The sequence below is a fragment of the Eublepharis macularius genome, chromosome 3, assembly GCF_028583425.1.
Source record: "Eublepharis macularius isolate TG4126 chromosome 3, MPM_Emac_v1.0, whole genome shotgun sequence".
Classification (NCBI taxonomy): domain Eukaryota; kingdom Metazoa; phylum Chordata; class Lepidosauria; order Squamata; family Eublepharidae; genus Eublepharis; species Eublepharis macularius.
The window spans coordinates 188,631,079-188,645,216 of NC_072792.1; the positions used below are offsets into that span (position 1 = coordinate 188,631,079).

The 14,138-nt window shown below is 62.2% G+C and overlaps 1 protein-coding gene across 2 annotated transcripts; it reads left to right on the top strand.

The window, feature by feature from the left end:
- The first annotated feature begins 859 nt into the window (after window positions 1-859).
- SMPD1 (sphingomyelin phosphodiesterase 1) lies at window positions 860-13,291 on the top strand. Of its 2 annotated transcripts, none has more exons than XM_054973511.1 (6): window positions 860-1,156; window positions 8,065-8,825; window positions 9,982-10,153; window positions 10,332-10,408; window positions 11,931-12,076; window positions 12,164-13,291. In XM_054973511.1, the coding sequence occupies exons 1-6, from the start codon at window positions 932-934 to the stop codon at window positions 12,571-12,573; spliced, it is 1,791 nt and encodes a 596-aa protein (XP_054829486.1). In that variant the 5' UTR covers window positions 860-931; the 3' UTR covers window positions 12,574-13,291. The 2 variants fall into 2 exon arrangements, with proteins under 2 accessions (XP_054829486.1, XP_054829487.1); XM_054973512.1 differs by lacking the exon at window positions 860-1,156 and adding an exon at window positions 4,657-5,402.
- Window positions 13,292-14,138: the final 847 nt, after the last annotated feature.

Genomic DNA, 14,138 nt, shown 5'->3' on the forward strand with positions numbered 1-14,138 from the left:
GAAACGACGCCAAACAATTGGGAAGGACGAGCGAAAGAAGTCGCGCCCGCCGCCACCAAGCAGGCCCAGGCCCGGGCCCGCGTGTGCCTTCCTGCCTCGGCAGGCGTGCGGCCCGGCGGGGAGCGCCCCTCGGCCCCGAGCTCCCAAGGCCAAGGCCGCGCGGCCGGCTCTTCCCAGCCGCCTGAGCCAGGCCGGCCGGCAGCTCTGCTCGCCCTTTCAGCCCGTCGGCGGAGAGCGAGACGGGTCTCCTCGGGCCGCCTCTCCTGGCAACGCCCAGGGCCCGCTAGAGAGCGCCACGGCTCTGCGGCACTTCCCGGCCGGCAAAGACCAGCCGCGGCCGCGTCTCCGGCCAGGCCCGGGGCGAGGACCAGCACGAGCCCCTCCGCCCGCCCCTCCCGCGGCCCCTCGACCCTCCGGCCGGCCCGTTCCGAGGGGGAATCCCGCCCCGCCAGTCAAAGGCGCAGCAGGGAAACCCCGAGGAGAGGCCCCGGCCCGGGCCGCCGCAGGACGGGGCTGGAGGGCGCCCTGGCCCGGCGCTCGCAAGGGCCTCCGGCAAGCTGTGCTCCAGCGGCCGCCTCCGACTGCAGGCTGCGAAGCGCCCGGAGGCCGCCGCCGCCGCCGCCCCGCTCCCAGGGGCCTGTGGCGACCCTCCCGCCGGGGCGGCCGCCCATCAGCCCGCCCAGCGCGAGGGAGGGAGGGAGGGAGGGAGGCGGCGCGCCCCGCCATCTTGGAGGCGGGCTGGGCGGCCGCCTCCCGGCTTGCGCCCCGCCGCCCGGAGGAAGGGCGCCGCCCGCCGGCCCGCCCGGCCCGCCCGGAGGCGGCGTCTGCGGCCGGGCGGCCGGCTCGGCGGGTCACGCGGCCGCAGCGCCACTCGCGGCGGCGGAGCGGAACGGAGCGCGGCGGCCGCTAGCTGTGCGCCGAGCCGAGGGCGATGGAGGCGCGCGGGGCCGGGCCGCTGCTGGCGCTCGCCGGGGCGCTGCTGGCGCTCTCCGCCGCCCTGGCCGGGCCGCTGGCGGGGCGGGGCCCGGAGGCGGCGGCGGCGGCGGCGGCGGCCCTGGAGCGGCGGCTGACCCTGGCCGGGGCGCGCTTCGGCTGGAGGAACCTGAGCTGCCCCGCCTGCAAGCTCATCTTCACCGCCATCGACGCCGGCATGGAGGTGGGTGAGCCCTCGCGGGGAGCCGGCAGGGGCCCGGGCCGCGTCCTGCCTCGCAGGAGGGGAGGGCCTGGCCCGGGGAGGGGGGCGCCGCTGGCCCGGGGCTCTGGCGGGGCTTGCCGGGGTCGGAGCCCCGGAGGCCCCGCGGGCTCTGGCCGAGGCGAGTCCGTCTCGTCCCGCTTCCCGTTTCGTGGCCGGCCTCTAGCGCCCCCGCCGCCCCTCGTGGCGGTGAGTTCCGCCAGCCGAACACCGGTCCCGCCAAGGGCCTCCGCTTCGCGCTGCCCGGGTGGCTCCCTGGCTGCCTCGTCCAGCCCGCCTTGGGAGGGGCTCTGCGGCCCCAGCGGGCCGGGTTCCGCCGCGCGGCATAAGCCCGCTGCCCTCCCGTCGCGCCCAGCCCAGCGGGGGCAGGCAGGGCGAGGACGGTGTGGCCGAGGGGGCTGACTTGGGCCGCTGGGCGCTCCCGGCGCGGTCTCGCGGTTCGGTTGTCAAGGCAAGCCCTGCGAGGCCGCACGGCAGACTGGCGCCCCCCGGAGGGGACCGTGCCCGGCTGCCGGGTCGCAAGCGGGACCCCTCTCGCCGGGCCCTCCCAACAGCCTGGCCGGGATGCTTCTCCCTGCTCACCTCTGGCGGCTCCCCGTCACTACCCACAAGGCACCGGCCTGCCGCTGGGGAGGCGTCGGGCCGCGCCGGTGCCAGCCATTCCTGCCGCCGAGCAGAGCGCTTTTGCTGGCAGGCAGGGATTCGAATCCGGGGCCGCGTCAGCAGCAGAAGTGCCTTTGGCCAGGGAAACCGACTGGCGGAGTGTGGCAGCAGCCGGGCAGCTCCTGCCGGGAGGAGGTGGGCGTGGCAGATCTCTCTGCCAAGCAGACAAGGCCGGGGGGGGAGGGAGGCAGGGGTGGGGGGGGAGCGCCCTGCAAACAGCAGCCACGCAGGCGAGGCTGGCCGGGGCCAGGCATAAGCGGGGGGGCGGGGGGGGGATCAGTGCCCCCCACCAAGAGACACACACACCCCACCCCACACTGGCGTGAAGGAGGGCCCTGATGGGAAGCAGCTTCGCTAACCGTGTGCCAGGCTGTGCTGCTGGCTGGGAGAGAGGAAGGGGCAGCCTTTGGTTTTCCCCAGTGCTCCATTAAGGCTGCTGCAGCTGGAGAACCGCTGTGTGTGTGTGTGTGTGTGTGTGTGTGTGTGTGTGAGAGAGAGGAAACTGCTAATTACCTGTGACGCTTCCTTCCTCCCTCTTTCGGTTTCAGGCTCGCTGTGAGCCACTTCTCTTTGCATTCAGCGACCGCAGAAGGGCTTCCGGCCTCCTGCCATGGTGCCGCTTTCAGAGGCACGCCCTGCCCTGCCGGGCCAGCACCATGTTGACGACAGCAGCCAGACAAACAAACAAACAGCAGCCAGGCAGGCAGGTGCCTGGAGGCCGAAATACGGAGAGGGGCTCCGCGTAGTAAAGCCAGAGGGAGAACAAAAAGCTACTGCGGAGGAGGCCTGACAAACCAAAAATAGCTTAAAGAGCACCGTGCAGTCAAAGAAACACTCTTAACTCTTAACAAACAGAAAACTCCTATTTTTCTTTGGACGTTTAAAGTGCAAGGTGCTTAATATTAATCACAGTGAAGCAGTAAATTCGGAGCAATATACAAGTTGTGGAAAAGTAATTAACCTGAGCAAGACCGCACAACGTGCCTGGAGGCTACAGCTCTCCGCCTGCCGCATCAGTATTCGGGGACTGGGTGTCCTCTGCATATGGCGGCGCCATTGAAGAGGCTTGGCTCAGAGGGGTTGATAGGATGGGATCCAGTGACAGACAGTCTGGGGTAATGATGAGAGCGCTGGACTAGGATCTGGGAGATGTCGGTCCAGAGCTCCCCTCTGACACGGAAGCAATCCAGGCACCTTGAGCCCGTCATGCGCTCTCAGCTTAATCTACTTCCGGGGGGGGGGGGATGAGAATAAAATGGAGCTGAGAAGTTCTGTAAGCAGGTTTGGGGAGAGAGGTGGAGTAGAAGTATCTAAGTAAGTAAATATTTGTGGCCTTTTGCAGAGCCCTCTGTTGTTCAGTCCCTGCTGACGACTTCTGCTTACTGATGTGCTGCGCAAGAAGTGTGACTTGCGCCCCACAGCTCTGGCTCTGGAGTGTGGCTCAGCATGTTTGGCAAGAGGCTGTGTTTGTTTTGCACAAGTCTGGTTTCTCCAGGATCACCGGCTTTCCAGGGCAGGGAAGAGTTAGGAGTAGGAAAGGATTGCTGCTGGGCAGGTTTTCCCGCGGCTGCCTGCCGCTCTGACTCCTCCGCCTGTTTGCACGGCTTCCTATCGGCGCTTTCGGCATCTCCCCAAACATGCCTGCCTTGCCTGCCGTGGGCTGGGCTCTACCTGCCTCCTTCACCGAGACACCTGGGGGGGAGGGGCCTCTTTCAACTCCTTCCTGCCCGTAGGACTTGTCCCCAAGCAAGTGGACACTCAGGGCCTCCTCCTCTTCTTCCAGGGCGCTCTGCTGGATAAACAGGCCGCGTCAGGGGGTGGCCCCATAAAGACTGTGGCTTGTCAGCAGAGCCTGGCATTGACCCCATCTCACACCCTCTGTCCCCCTTGAAAAAATATCCTTTCGTGGAAATAGGGAGGGCGATGGCTGCAGCCTCCACCCCCTCCCCACTCGAGAGAACTTCATGTTCCCCCTTATCTCTGATAAATAAGGAGGCCCCCACCTCCCTCAGCAGCGAGGCCTCTTTCCAGCCTCTGGAAATCCACTAGGCCTGCCCAGCCTCTCCTAGGACTTTGGTGTGGAGTAGACTTTGGACCTTCCTCTGTTTGTCTCCGCTTGTTGTTTTTCCCTGCACGGTCGGTGAGGGTCTGCTGAATTTCACACATGTCACTGGAATGAGGCAGTACAGTTCTGGTTGCATTCTCTGTCATTTATTATGGGTTTATTTACAGCATTTCTGCCCAATCTGGGTCACCGAGGCAGCTGACAATTTTGAAAAGCACAATAAAAACAGAGAGAAATATATAAATGTAAATATATATATACAGAGAGAGAGAGAGAGAGAAAAGGGCCTCTGGACAGCAAGAGCCGGTCGTGCCTTTCTTGCTTCGGAAGGGAAGGCTCCCCTCGCGTAAGAGAGAGTGGGAGGGACCAGCTCAAATGCCTCTTGGCTCTTTGCCAGGGCAGGGCAGGGGCGGGGGTGGCCCCCTCCCTTCTCCTCTCCTCCAGTCTATCTTCCCAGCGGTCTTGTGTGAGTGGCCCAGTCTTGGGGCTCAGATTCGCCCTGGTGTGGGAATAGAGAGAATGTCGATTCTCTCAAAGCACCAGCATCTTCCAGTAAGTTCAGGGCAAAGTAAAGGAAAATCTCTTGGTGCAATAGGGGAACTCATTGCCACAGGACGTGGTGGCTGTGGGTGGCACCGTTTCCGGACTAGGGCAGCCACCAGATTCTGCAGAGTAGGGGTGGACATCTGGCGGGGGGGGGGGGCACTCACTGACTTGCCCTGGCTTTGGTCCTCCGGGAAGCAACTGGTGGACTGCACCGGAGGCCAGTGGCCTGGCTAGCTTCGCCATCTATACATCCAGCTGTGCTGCTCGGAAAGTGAGGAGGGCTGAGGGCTTTGCTCCCTGGACTCCCCAACTGGTGGCTGGCCAGGTGGGAGGCGGGCAGCAGCCTGTGGACAGAGGCCTCCTGGGGAAGGGGGGACTTTGTCCCTCCAGCTCCTGCCGGCCTGCTTATGCAAAGGGACTCTGCCCCCGCAAGCCCTTCCTGCTAGGAACATTGTCCCAGGCTCTTTGGTTAACGTGTTGCCTCTCTGCCCACTTCTGGAAACCAGCTCTGTTGCACCCGTCCGGGGGAGGAATGTTGGTGCCCGTGGCACGCTTGGCATGTTGATCCAGAGCTTCTCTTCTGTCTGTGGGGAAGGTGCCCACGCTCTTGGGCAAGGTCCTTCCAGGCCGATCCGTGGAAATAACTCCCTGCTGAGATTCCAGAGCTGTTCCCTGAAGCCTGGGCTGGGTGGTGGCATCTTCCCCCGCTGAGATTGCAGACCGGGGAGGGGGTGCAGCTGTGCTGGGAGGGGAGTGCCTCGTGCTACTTGTTCCCGGAGCCGCATTTCATCAGAGTGGGATAATTGCTGCCACGCCACACCCGCCGTGTGCTACTCTTGCGCTTTCGCAATGATTCAAGGCCACCGACTGCCTTACAGAATTGCGTATCTGATGCATCAGCCAGGAGGACGAAGGAAGCAACTCGTTTTCATGCAGGTTTCTTCCGCCCCTGACCTGTCCCCCGTCACGCACACACTTCCCTACTGACAGGAAGTCCCTCCTCTGACTGGCACCTCAAAGCGCAGACTTCCCTCTGTGCGACACTTTCCTCCCTGCGCTGCTTCCTGTCCCGCGTGCTGGACTCCCTCCCTCCCTCCCTCCCGAGCCGCCTTGTGCCCTGCCAAAGCCTTGGCCCAACCCCCCCCCCCCCCGTGTGGTATGGCTTCCATGGACTTGTTTCAGTGCTTCAGGGTCTCCGCCAGAGAGCGGTCAGTCCTGGCACCAGGCTGGCACCTTCTGCGTGCCAAGCAAGGGTCGCTGCCCCTGACCTTTCACCTCTTCCCAATTTTCCTGTTGCTTCTTGTTTTCCATATTTTTAGGCAAACCCCCTACGAATAAAAAGATTTTTTTAAAGAAAGCTTGTTAGGGAGGGGATGGAAGACCAACACACGGGCAAGAGAGCAGGATTGGGCTCCAGCAGCCCCTTAAAGACCAGCGAGGTTCCCAGGGCAGGAGCTTTCGAGAGCCAGAGCTCCTCCTTTCGTTAGAAACTGGGGGGAGGACCCCACTGGCCTGCAGAGGACCAGCGTCCCCCCCCCCTCCCAAGATCCCTGTATGCCCGGCACAGCCGCTGGCGGCTCCCTCTTGATGCCCCCTGGCATCAAGCCTCCAAGGAGGCTGTGCAGGCCAGCCCTGTTGCCTCGGGAGGAAGTGGCCCTTAGGCTGGAGCCGCGCTGCTGGAACGGCATCCATCTCAAGCACTCTTTTCCCGCCGCCCCCCGCCTCCCCCGGCCTTCCCCTTTGGCCCCTTGGCCAAGTCAGTTCACTTTTCTTTGACCTGGGGGGACGGGGTGGGGGTCTTTCAAGACAGGAAGGCTAGAGTTGGACTGGAGGACTTGCTGAGTTGGAAGGGGCCATACAGACCTTCTAGTCCAACCCCCTGCCCAGTGCAGGATGAGCCTAAAGCATCTCTGACAAATATCCACCCAGCCTCTTCTTGAAAACTGCCAGTGAAGGGGAGCTCACCACCTCCCTAGGCAGCTGATGCCACTTTGGAACTACTCTGACCGTGGAAAAGTTTTTCCTAATATCCAGCCGGTACCTTTGTGCATGTAGTTTTAGCCCATTGCTTCGCGTCCTACCCTCTGCTGCCAACTGGAACAGCCCCTTGCCCCCCTCCAAATGACAGCCTTTCAAATACTTAAAGAGAGCAATCCTGTCCCCCCTCAACCTCCAAACTAAACATTCCCAAGGCCCTCAGCCTTTCCTCGTAGGGCTCAGTCTCCAGACCCCTGATCATCCTCGTCGCTCTCCTCTGCACCCTCTCGATTTTGTGGGGAAGATTATGGAAACAGCAGAAATGGACAAACTGACAATAATATTAAAAGGGAAAATGGAAGAAGAATTTGCCGGATATTTAAAGAGAGCAATCATGTCCCCCCTCAACCTCCTCTTCTACTTGCAGCTTGCCATCCTGTGATGGCATCAGCACCGTCCAGTGGGTGCTCAGCCATTCCCCTTCCCACCCCCGCAGCTGAACAGGGGCCTGGGTGTGTTTTAACAGCAGCCCTTGGTGTTTGGGGAGGGGGGGCAGGTGAACTGCCACCCTCCCACCCACACCATGGCACAGTGGAGGCCATCAGGCGCCACGCCCCCCAAAAGTGGGGGCCTAGGAAAGGAGCTGCCCAGAGGAGGGGAGCGTGCAGTGCGCCTTTGCCCCAGGCCCAGAGGCCCAAACTGGCTGCGACCAGGAGGGAGAGGACGCACGGGGTCCTGCTGGATGGCTCAGCGCCAGCGCCTGCCACGTGCGCTCCAGCAGGGACAAAGGCCGTCTCTGTGCTGGGGATTATTAGGAAAGGTGGGAAGTCAAAGGGCCGGCGATATCACAGTGCCCCGGTGTGGTGCAGCCTCGCTTGGAATACTGGGTGTGGTTCTGGTCACCGTATCTCAAAAAGGCCATTGCAGAACTGGAAGAAGCACGGAAGGGAGCAAGCAAGATGGCGGGGGCGGGGGGCGGGGGGGTTGGAGCCCCTTTCCTGCAAGGGTCTGTAGAAGAGTCAGTTTAGGAAAGGAACGACGGGGGGGGGGCAGGGCATGGTAGAGGTTGCATGGGGTAAAGAGAGTGGACAGAGATTTTTTTCCTCCCTCTCCTACAGCACTAGACCTTGAGGGCATCCAGTGCAGCCACTGGGCAGTAGCCTCAGGCCAAACCAAAGGGAATGCTTCTTTACTCACTGCCAGAGGATGTGGTGGTGGCCTCAGGCACGGGCAGCTTCCAAAGGGGACTGGACAGATTTACAGAAGAGAGAGCTCCCTGTGCTATTGGCCATGGTGGCTAAAGGGAAACCGCTGAATCCCAGTGCTGGGAGGCTGCAGTTTGAGGCGGGGCCACCAGTCTGAGCCAGCAAGACTCTTCTTAGAAATGGGGGGGGGGTTTGATTTCTTCTTAGAAACAGACTGGCAGTGGCTGACTTCCAGGGACTGGGGCAGAGAGGCCTCCTTCCCAGCCCTTGCTGCCGGAGCGCTTGAGAGCTGGGGCCATGGGGGTGCCGTGTGCGCAGAGGCTCTCTCCCCCCCCCCCCCGGTAAGATCCTCTGCTGCGCACTTTCCTGCCTGGCACTCATGTGCGGTTCTCCCGTCCCCCTGCTTTGCATTGCAGTTGGAAGCCAGCATGACTCGCATCCAGCACCTGGCCGTGAGTGTGTGCGTGGACCTGCACTTGGCTCGTACGGAGGTGTGTGAGGAGATCATCCAGCTCTTTGAGCAGGACATGCTGACCGCCTGGACCCGCTCCATCCTGCGCCCGGCTGAGATCTGTGGGCTGCTGGTGGGCTCCCATTGTGGCCACTGGGACATCTACTCCGACTGGAACGTCACGCTGCCTGCCGTGCCCAAGCCCCCTGTGCAGCCTCCGGCGCCCCCACCGCCCGGCGCCCCCACCGCCCGGGTGCTCTTCCTGACCGACCTGCACTGGGACCAGGCCTACCTGCCCGGCAGCGACCCCACCTGCAAAGACCCCTTGTGCTGCCGGGGGGGACAGCCGCGGGGGGCAGGGGCCGGCTTCTGGGGCACCTACAGCAGGTGTGACTTGCCCCTCCACACCCTGGAGAACCTGCTGCAGCACCTCGCAGCCTCCGGGCCTTACGACATGGCCTACTGGACTGGAGACATCCCGGCACACAATGTCTGGCAACAGAGCCGGGCAGACCAGCTGTACGCCCTCCGCACGGTCACTGCCCTCATCCAGAAGTACCTGGGGCCGCTGCCTGTCTACCCAGCAGTGGGCAACCACGAGTCCGTGCCCGTGAATTCCTTCCCTCCCCCATACGTGTCTGGGAACCAGTCTTCTGCCTGGCTGTACGATGCCATGGCCCTTGCCTGGAGTGCGTGGCTGCCACCGGAGGCCCTGGCAACGCTGAGGTAAGCTGTGGGCGCTGGGTAGGGGCCGTGGGTGGGGCCCTTGTGGCACTCTACAGGGAGGGGGGGAGGAGGGGAATACGGCAGGACGGCACTTTGCGCAGAACAGAGTTGGACGGGGGGGGGGGTCGTCCCTTGTGCAAGGCGTGTCTAGGTGGAAGAATAAAGTTTGAAGCCCAGGATCCCCTTAAAGACCAAGAGAAATCTCCAGGGTGTAATACCCGTTTTGTGAGTCAAAGTTCACTTCCTCAGATACAAAGAAGAACGAAGATCGGTCAGCTCTTCTGTACAGGTCGGAAGTGGGGATGGTCATTACAAAGAAGGGCCTCTGGAGCTCCCCCCCCCTTACCTGCTGACTTGGACGGCAGGGCTGGCGGCCCTTCGCTCTCATTTGGATCTGACAAAGTGGGCTTTGGGTCGGGGCAGCCTATGCCTGCAAGAATGGGGTTGGTCTTTGAGGTGCTCCTGGGCTTGAATTTTGTTCTGCTGCGACAGACTAAGGCGGTTGCCCGCCTGGACGGCCCTGGCAGAAGGGAGCCCGGTGGTGAGGCTAGAGTGGGCGGGGGAGGCGGGGGGGGGCTGCCCTGACACAGGTGGAAGCCAAGCCTCGTAAGGGGTGAAGGAGTCGGGCCGTTGTGAGGGAGGCCTCCACTGCCTGGCAGCCGCTCTCCGTGGTCCTGAGAGAAGCCCCCTCAAAACTCTTGCAAGCCAGGCGAGGTGGGTGGTCTGTCTTTCCATTGAGCTGCCCTCATTGACAAGGAGCCTGCGACGCTCTTGAAGCCCACGGCATCACCTCTGTGGCTGCCCCTGCAGTGCTCCCGTAACCAAGGGATAAGCGTGCAAGCCGTGGCAGCTCGCAAGGGAGGCTTGTTCGTGTGGGTCTTTCCAGATGGGGACCCCCTTTGTCCCCCGTAACCAGGGCAGGCTGGGGCGCAGTGGAGTGACTCGCGTGCCCTGTGCTGCTGCTGTCATCTTGTGGCGGGAGAGACGTAGCGTTGGATGCTGACGTCGTTTCGGTGGGATCCGGAGAGATCAGCAGTGGTCTGTGTGGTGCCTTTTCTCCGGAGGGCTTTCTGCCTCAGAGGCTGGCCAGGTTGAGGGGCGAGGGATAGTTGCGTGGCCCCTGGCCCCTAATTCTGTCTTGGCTCTCCTGCGACAGGCTGGGGGGGTTCTACACCCTCCGGATCCAGCCCGGCCTCCGCCTGGTCTCACTCAACATGAATTTCTGCTCCGAGACGAATTTCTGGCTCTTGATCAATTCCACGGACCCGGCTGGGCAGCTGCAGTGGCTGGTGAACATCCTCCAGGGGGCAGAGGAGAGCAGCGAGAAGGTAAGGCCCCCTCCCTTCCTCCACGGGGCCAGCGATTTGGCCGCGGCTGCTGGACTGGCTCAGGGAGGGGCCGGGAAGGATCGCTGTTGAAGGGGGCTCAGCCTCCAAAAGGAGAGGGGGGGGTGCTGCTCCCCCCCTCCCGCCCCACCCCCTCCTCACCAACTTCTGTCTGCTGCAGGTTCACATCATTGGACACATCCCCCCTTCTCACTGCATGCGCAGCTGGGGCTGGAACTATTACCGCATCATCAACAGGTGAGGAGCTCTCTGCTCGCAGTGTGGGGCTGGGCAGGGGGTACGGCGACCCCTTCAAGGTGGCAGCCTCCCTCTATTCCTCTAGGCTACAGGAGCCAGGAGGCCAAGACTCAAAGCCCTGCTTGGCCCCAAAGCACACGGGAGCATCTTGGAAGCGGGGAGGGTCCCGCCTGGTTCCTGAGCTCTCGGGGAGGAGAGGACCCTCTTGCCCAGCTCACTGCAACTTGCCCTTGGAAGAGCAAGCCTGGGAAATGTGGCGGCAGCAGTCGCAGACCTCCAGCCCACGGAACAGGGGTGGGTCACGGTGTCCGTTCTCCAAGCAGACGATGCGGAGGAAGGTCTGTGGGTCGGAGGGGCTGGCCCGCTCTCTCGCCCTGATCTGATGTGGTGGAAGCGTTCCTGGCCTCTACCGCTCCAGACTGCAGCCTAGGGGGAGGACATGCCTTGCCGAATGCCCTGGGCCAGAACCCTTCTCTTGGACACGTGGGAGTCCTGGGAGTGTTCTGTGGGGCAGCATTCAGGTGTGGGATTCCCCCACCTGCACAGTGAACTGCGGCAATTTGAAAATAGTTTCATTTGTCCGCGTATCTTAGAATCATAGGGGCTGATCATCTTGTCCAACCCCCCCTGCGCAATGCAGGAAATCCACAGACGTCTCCCCTACGCAACCCTGACCCCCCCGCTCCAGGCCCAGGTGGCGGCAAAACACCACTAGGATCCCCAGCCGAACTGGCCCGGGGGAAATGGCTACCTGACCCCCAAGGTGATGATCGGCCTCACCCTGGGCGTGTAAGAAGGGGCCGCGAGAACTCAGGACTGACGCGACCCTTCCAGCCCTCCCTCTCACGTGATCTGCCCAGCAGGTTCCCAGGATCAGCGCTGCTGTCAGGTGGCCCTCCGGCCTCTGCTTAATCTCCTCCAGAGGAGGAGAGGCCACCACCTCCCGAGGAAGCCTGTCCCACTGAGGGACCGCTCTCACTGTCAGGAAGTTCTTCCTCATGTTTAGCCGAAAATCTTCTGCTGAGGGTTGGCTGAGCCATCCGTCAAATCATAAAGCAGCAATTAAAACCAATTAAAAGGAGCAGAGTAGGCAGAGAACCCCTGAGGGCAGGAGCACAGAGCTCCTTGTTGGCTTCCGGACTGGGGCCTGGTCTGGGCGTTATCTGAATACGGCCATGTCGCCAGGGGCGGGGCTTGCATGTCCATGCATGTCCGTCCAATCAATGGCCTTGAAAATCCTGTAATCCACGTTAAGTCCTCTGGAAAATTAAGCCTACACTCTCTGTAGCAAACCACCATTAGCACAGAGCCTGGAGCAGATTTGGGGCAAGTTAGCTGCGTATCTCCCCACTCACAGGCACTGCCTCCTGCAGCCAGATGCCCCCTGGCACCCCAGCGATGAGCACGCCCCCCCCCAGTAAGAGTAGGTGGGCTGTCAGTCCTGCCTCAGTTTCCCATGCTGGGGCAAAAAGCTTGGTGGGGAAGGGCCTTTGGGCCCGGCTGACTCCTGTCCCCCTTGCAGGTACGAGGGCACTGTGGCTGGGCAGTTCTTTGGCCACACCCATGTCGATGAATTTGAGATGTTCTATGATGAGGAGACGCTCAGCCGGCCAGTGGGCGTGGCCTTTGTGGCGCCAAGCGTCACCACTTTCGTCAGCCTGAACCCAGGTGAGGGCGGGGCTGCCCTTTCCTTTCTGGTGGGGAGGGGCTTCCTCTGCTAAAGGGGTCCCACTCACGCCTCCTCCTGCCCTCCAGGGTACCGGGTCTACCTGCTGGATGGCGTCTACCCAGGCAGCTCCCACATGGTGCTGGATCACGAAACGTTCATCTTGAACTTGACGGAGGCCAATGCCCCAGGCGCTGTGCCCCGCTGGCAACGCCTCTACGGGGCCCGGGAGACCTACGGCTTCTCTGCCGCCTTCCCCGCAGACTGGGATCAACTGGTGCGCCGGTTCCAGGTTGATGAGCGCCTCTTCCAGCGATTTTGGTACCTGATGTACAAGGGCCACCCGCCCCGTCAGCCCTGCCGTGATGCCTGCAAAGTGGCCCTGCTGTGTGCCCTCCGCACGGGGCGGGCTGGGGACCCTCGATTGTGCCAGTCCCTGAGCCACGAGTTGCCCTTCCACGAAATACAGGCACGGTGGCGGCTGCGGCAGTTTTGTTAAGGGCAGGGAGCTGCTCGGCCTGTTCAGAGCAGCAGGAAATGGACGACACCTGCCTGAGGGCCACGCCTGGAGTGGTGCCCCGTTCCTAATGGGGGGGAGCCTGTACCACCACCCCCACCCCCACCCCCAGAGGGAGTCAGGGCTCGCTGAGTTCTTCTGTCCGATAGCTGGCAGCGCAGTGAATGAATGGGCTGCGGCATTCCTAGAGCAGTATTTCTTTCCCCAGACCAAAGCGGAGCAAGAGAGAACGTCCACTCCTCTCTGGAAGTCTGGCCTGATTGAGACAGCCAGCGGAGGGGAGGAAGGGCCCTTGGCTGCATTAGGTTCACACACACACACACACACACCCCGCAGCCCTCGTTCCGTCTGCCTCGGGGAGCACCGTGTCTGGTCAGCTCGGGTGGCCGTGGGGCCCCGTCACGTGGTCCGGCTCTGCTCCTGTGGCAGTCCTTGCCTGGTTTTGGCTAAGCAATGGACTCCCCCCCCCCCAACTCGCCCAAAAGTCACCATCCTGTGGTCTAAGGAATCCCCCTCGCTCCGTGTGGCTTCTGGGACCCCGTGAAGTTGCTGCGCCCCACATCTGTGGAGCCTGCTAGTGTGGGACCCCGTAACTCTTTGCACATGTACAGGGCGTGGCTGCTTCTTTCCCAGCACAAGTGAGCAGCCACCCAAGCGATCGATCCCTCTGTATTTATAATAAATCCATGTCCCCAAACTGGAGAGGGTTCACTTGTGGCTGCTTGTGGGAACAACACTTAGTCTCGCGTTCTTCCAGCTGTTTTCGGAATTAGAAAGTTGGCAAGATGCCCTCCCCCCGTCCCATCGCTCACACCATGTAGCTATTTTGCTCCAAGTTCAGTGGGGCTGCCTTCTTCAGCGATTTGGCCCTTCCTCATTGGCTGTCAAACCACGCTGCCCCCCAACTGAGCACAACACAAGGTTCCCAGCATTTGGAGGAGGAGGGAATGCCTCTCGCGGAGCTCCGTCAGCCCCACACGCTTCCTCAAGAGTTGGCGGGCTTGTTTCTTGCGGACAATTCCTCTGCTGCGCATCTTCACAATTTCACACCTCACTGCACAAGTCTGTTCTCCCCCCCCCCCCTTTACGCAGGATGCCCAGCTGGGAGGGGCAGGCCCAAGGGGCACCCAGTTCACCAGCCAGGCGACTTGTGGGGGCAGCGGCCCCAGAGGTGTGCTGGGCCTGGCGCTCTCATGTGCAGAATGGCTTAGCCCGATGGCCTTGGGAGGCCAGTGGCCAGGAGCATGCCGCCTGCCCTCCACCAAGGGCGCGCTTTGTAACAACACCAACACAGCCAGTGTCTGCGCCAACCCTTGGCCTCGTGCGGTCTGCTTCCACTGCCAACTGCTCTCCCACGAGCTTTTCCTGGGCGCCTTTTGAGGGGGAGGCGCTGGAGGTCAAACGGATGCTGCAGTGCCCGCCTGTGACCCCCCCCTCACCCCATCAACTACATCCAAGTTCTGTCTCGAGGAGAGAAGTTGCAAACCCCCCACTACCCCAATCCTATAAACCTTTTTCCTGCAAACAGCCCCACCCACGGGTGCCCT

What these genes read in the sequence shown, in the direction of transcription:
- SMPD1 (XM_054973511.1), top strand. Translation starts at nt 932, where the DNA reads ATGGAGGCGCGCGGGGCCGGGCCGCTGCTGGCGCTCGCCGGGGCGCTG. An exon ending in CAGAGGAGAGCAGCGAGAAG is followed by an intron (nt 10,154 to 10,331) that starts GTAAGGCCCCCT and finishes TGTCTGCTGCAG; the next exon opens with GTTCACATCATTGGACACAT. An exon ending in TTTCGTCAGCCTGAACCCAG is followed by an intron (nt 12,077 to 12,163) that starts GTGAGGGCGGGG and finishes CCTGCCCTCCAG; the next exon opens with GGTACCGGGTCTACCTGCTG.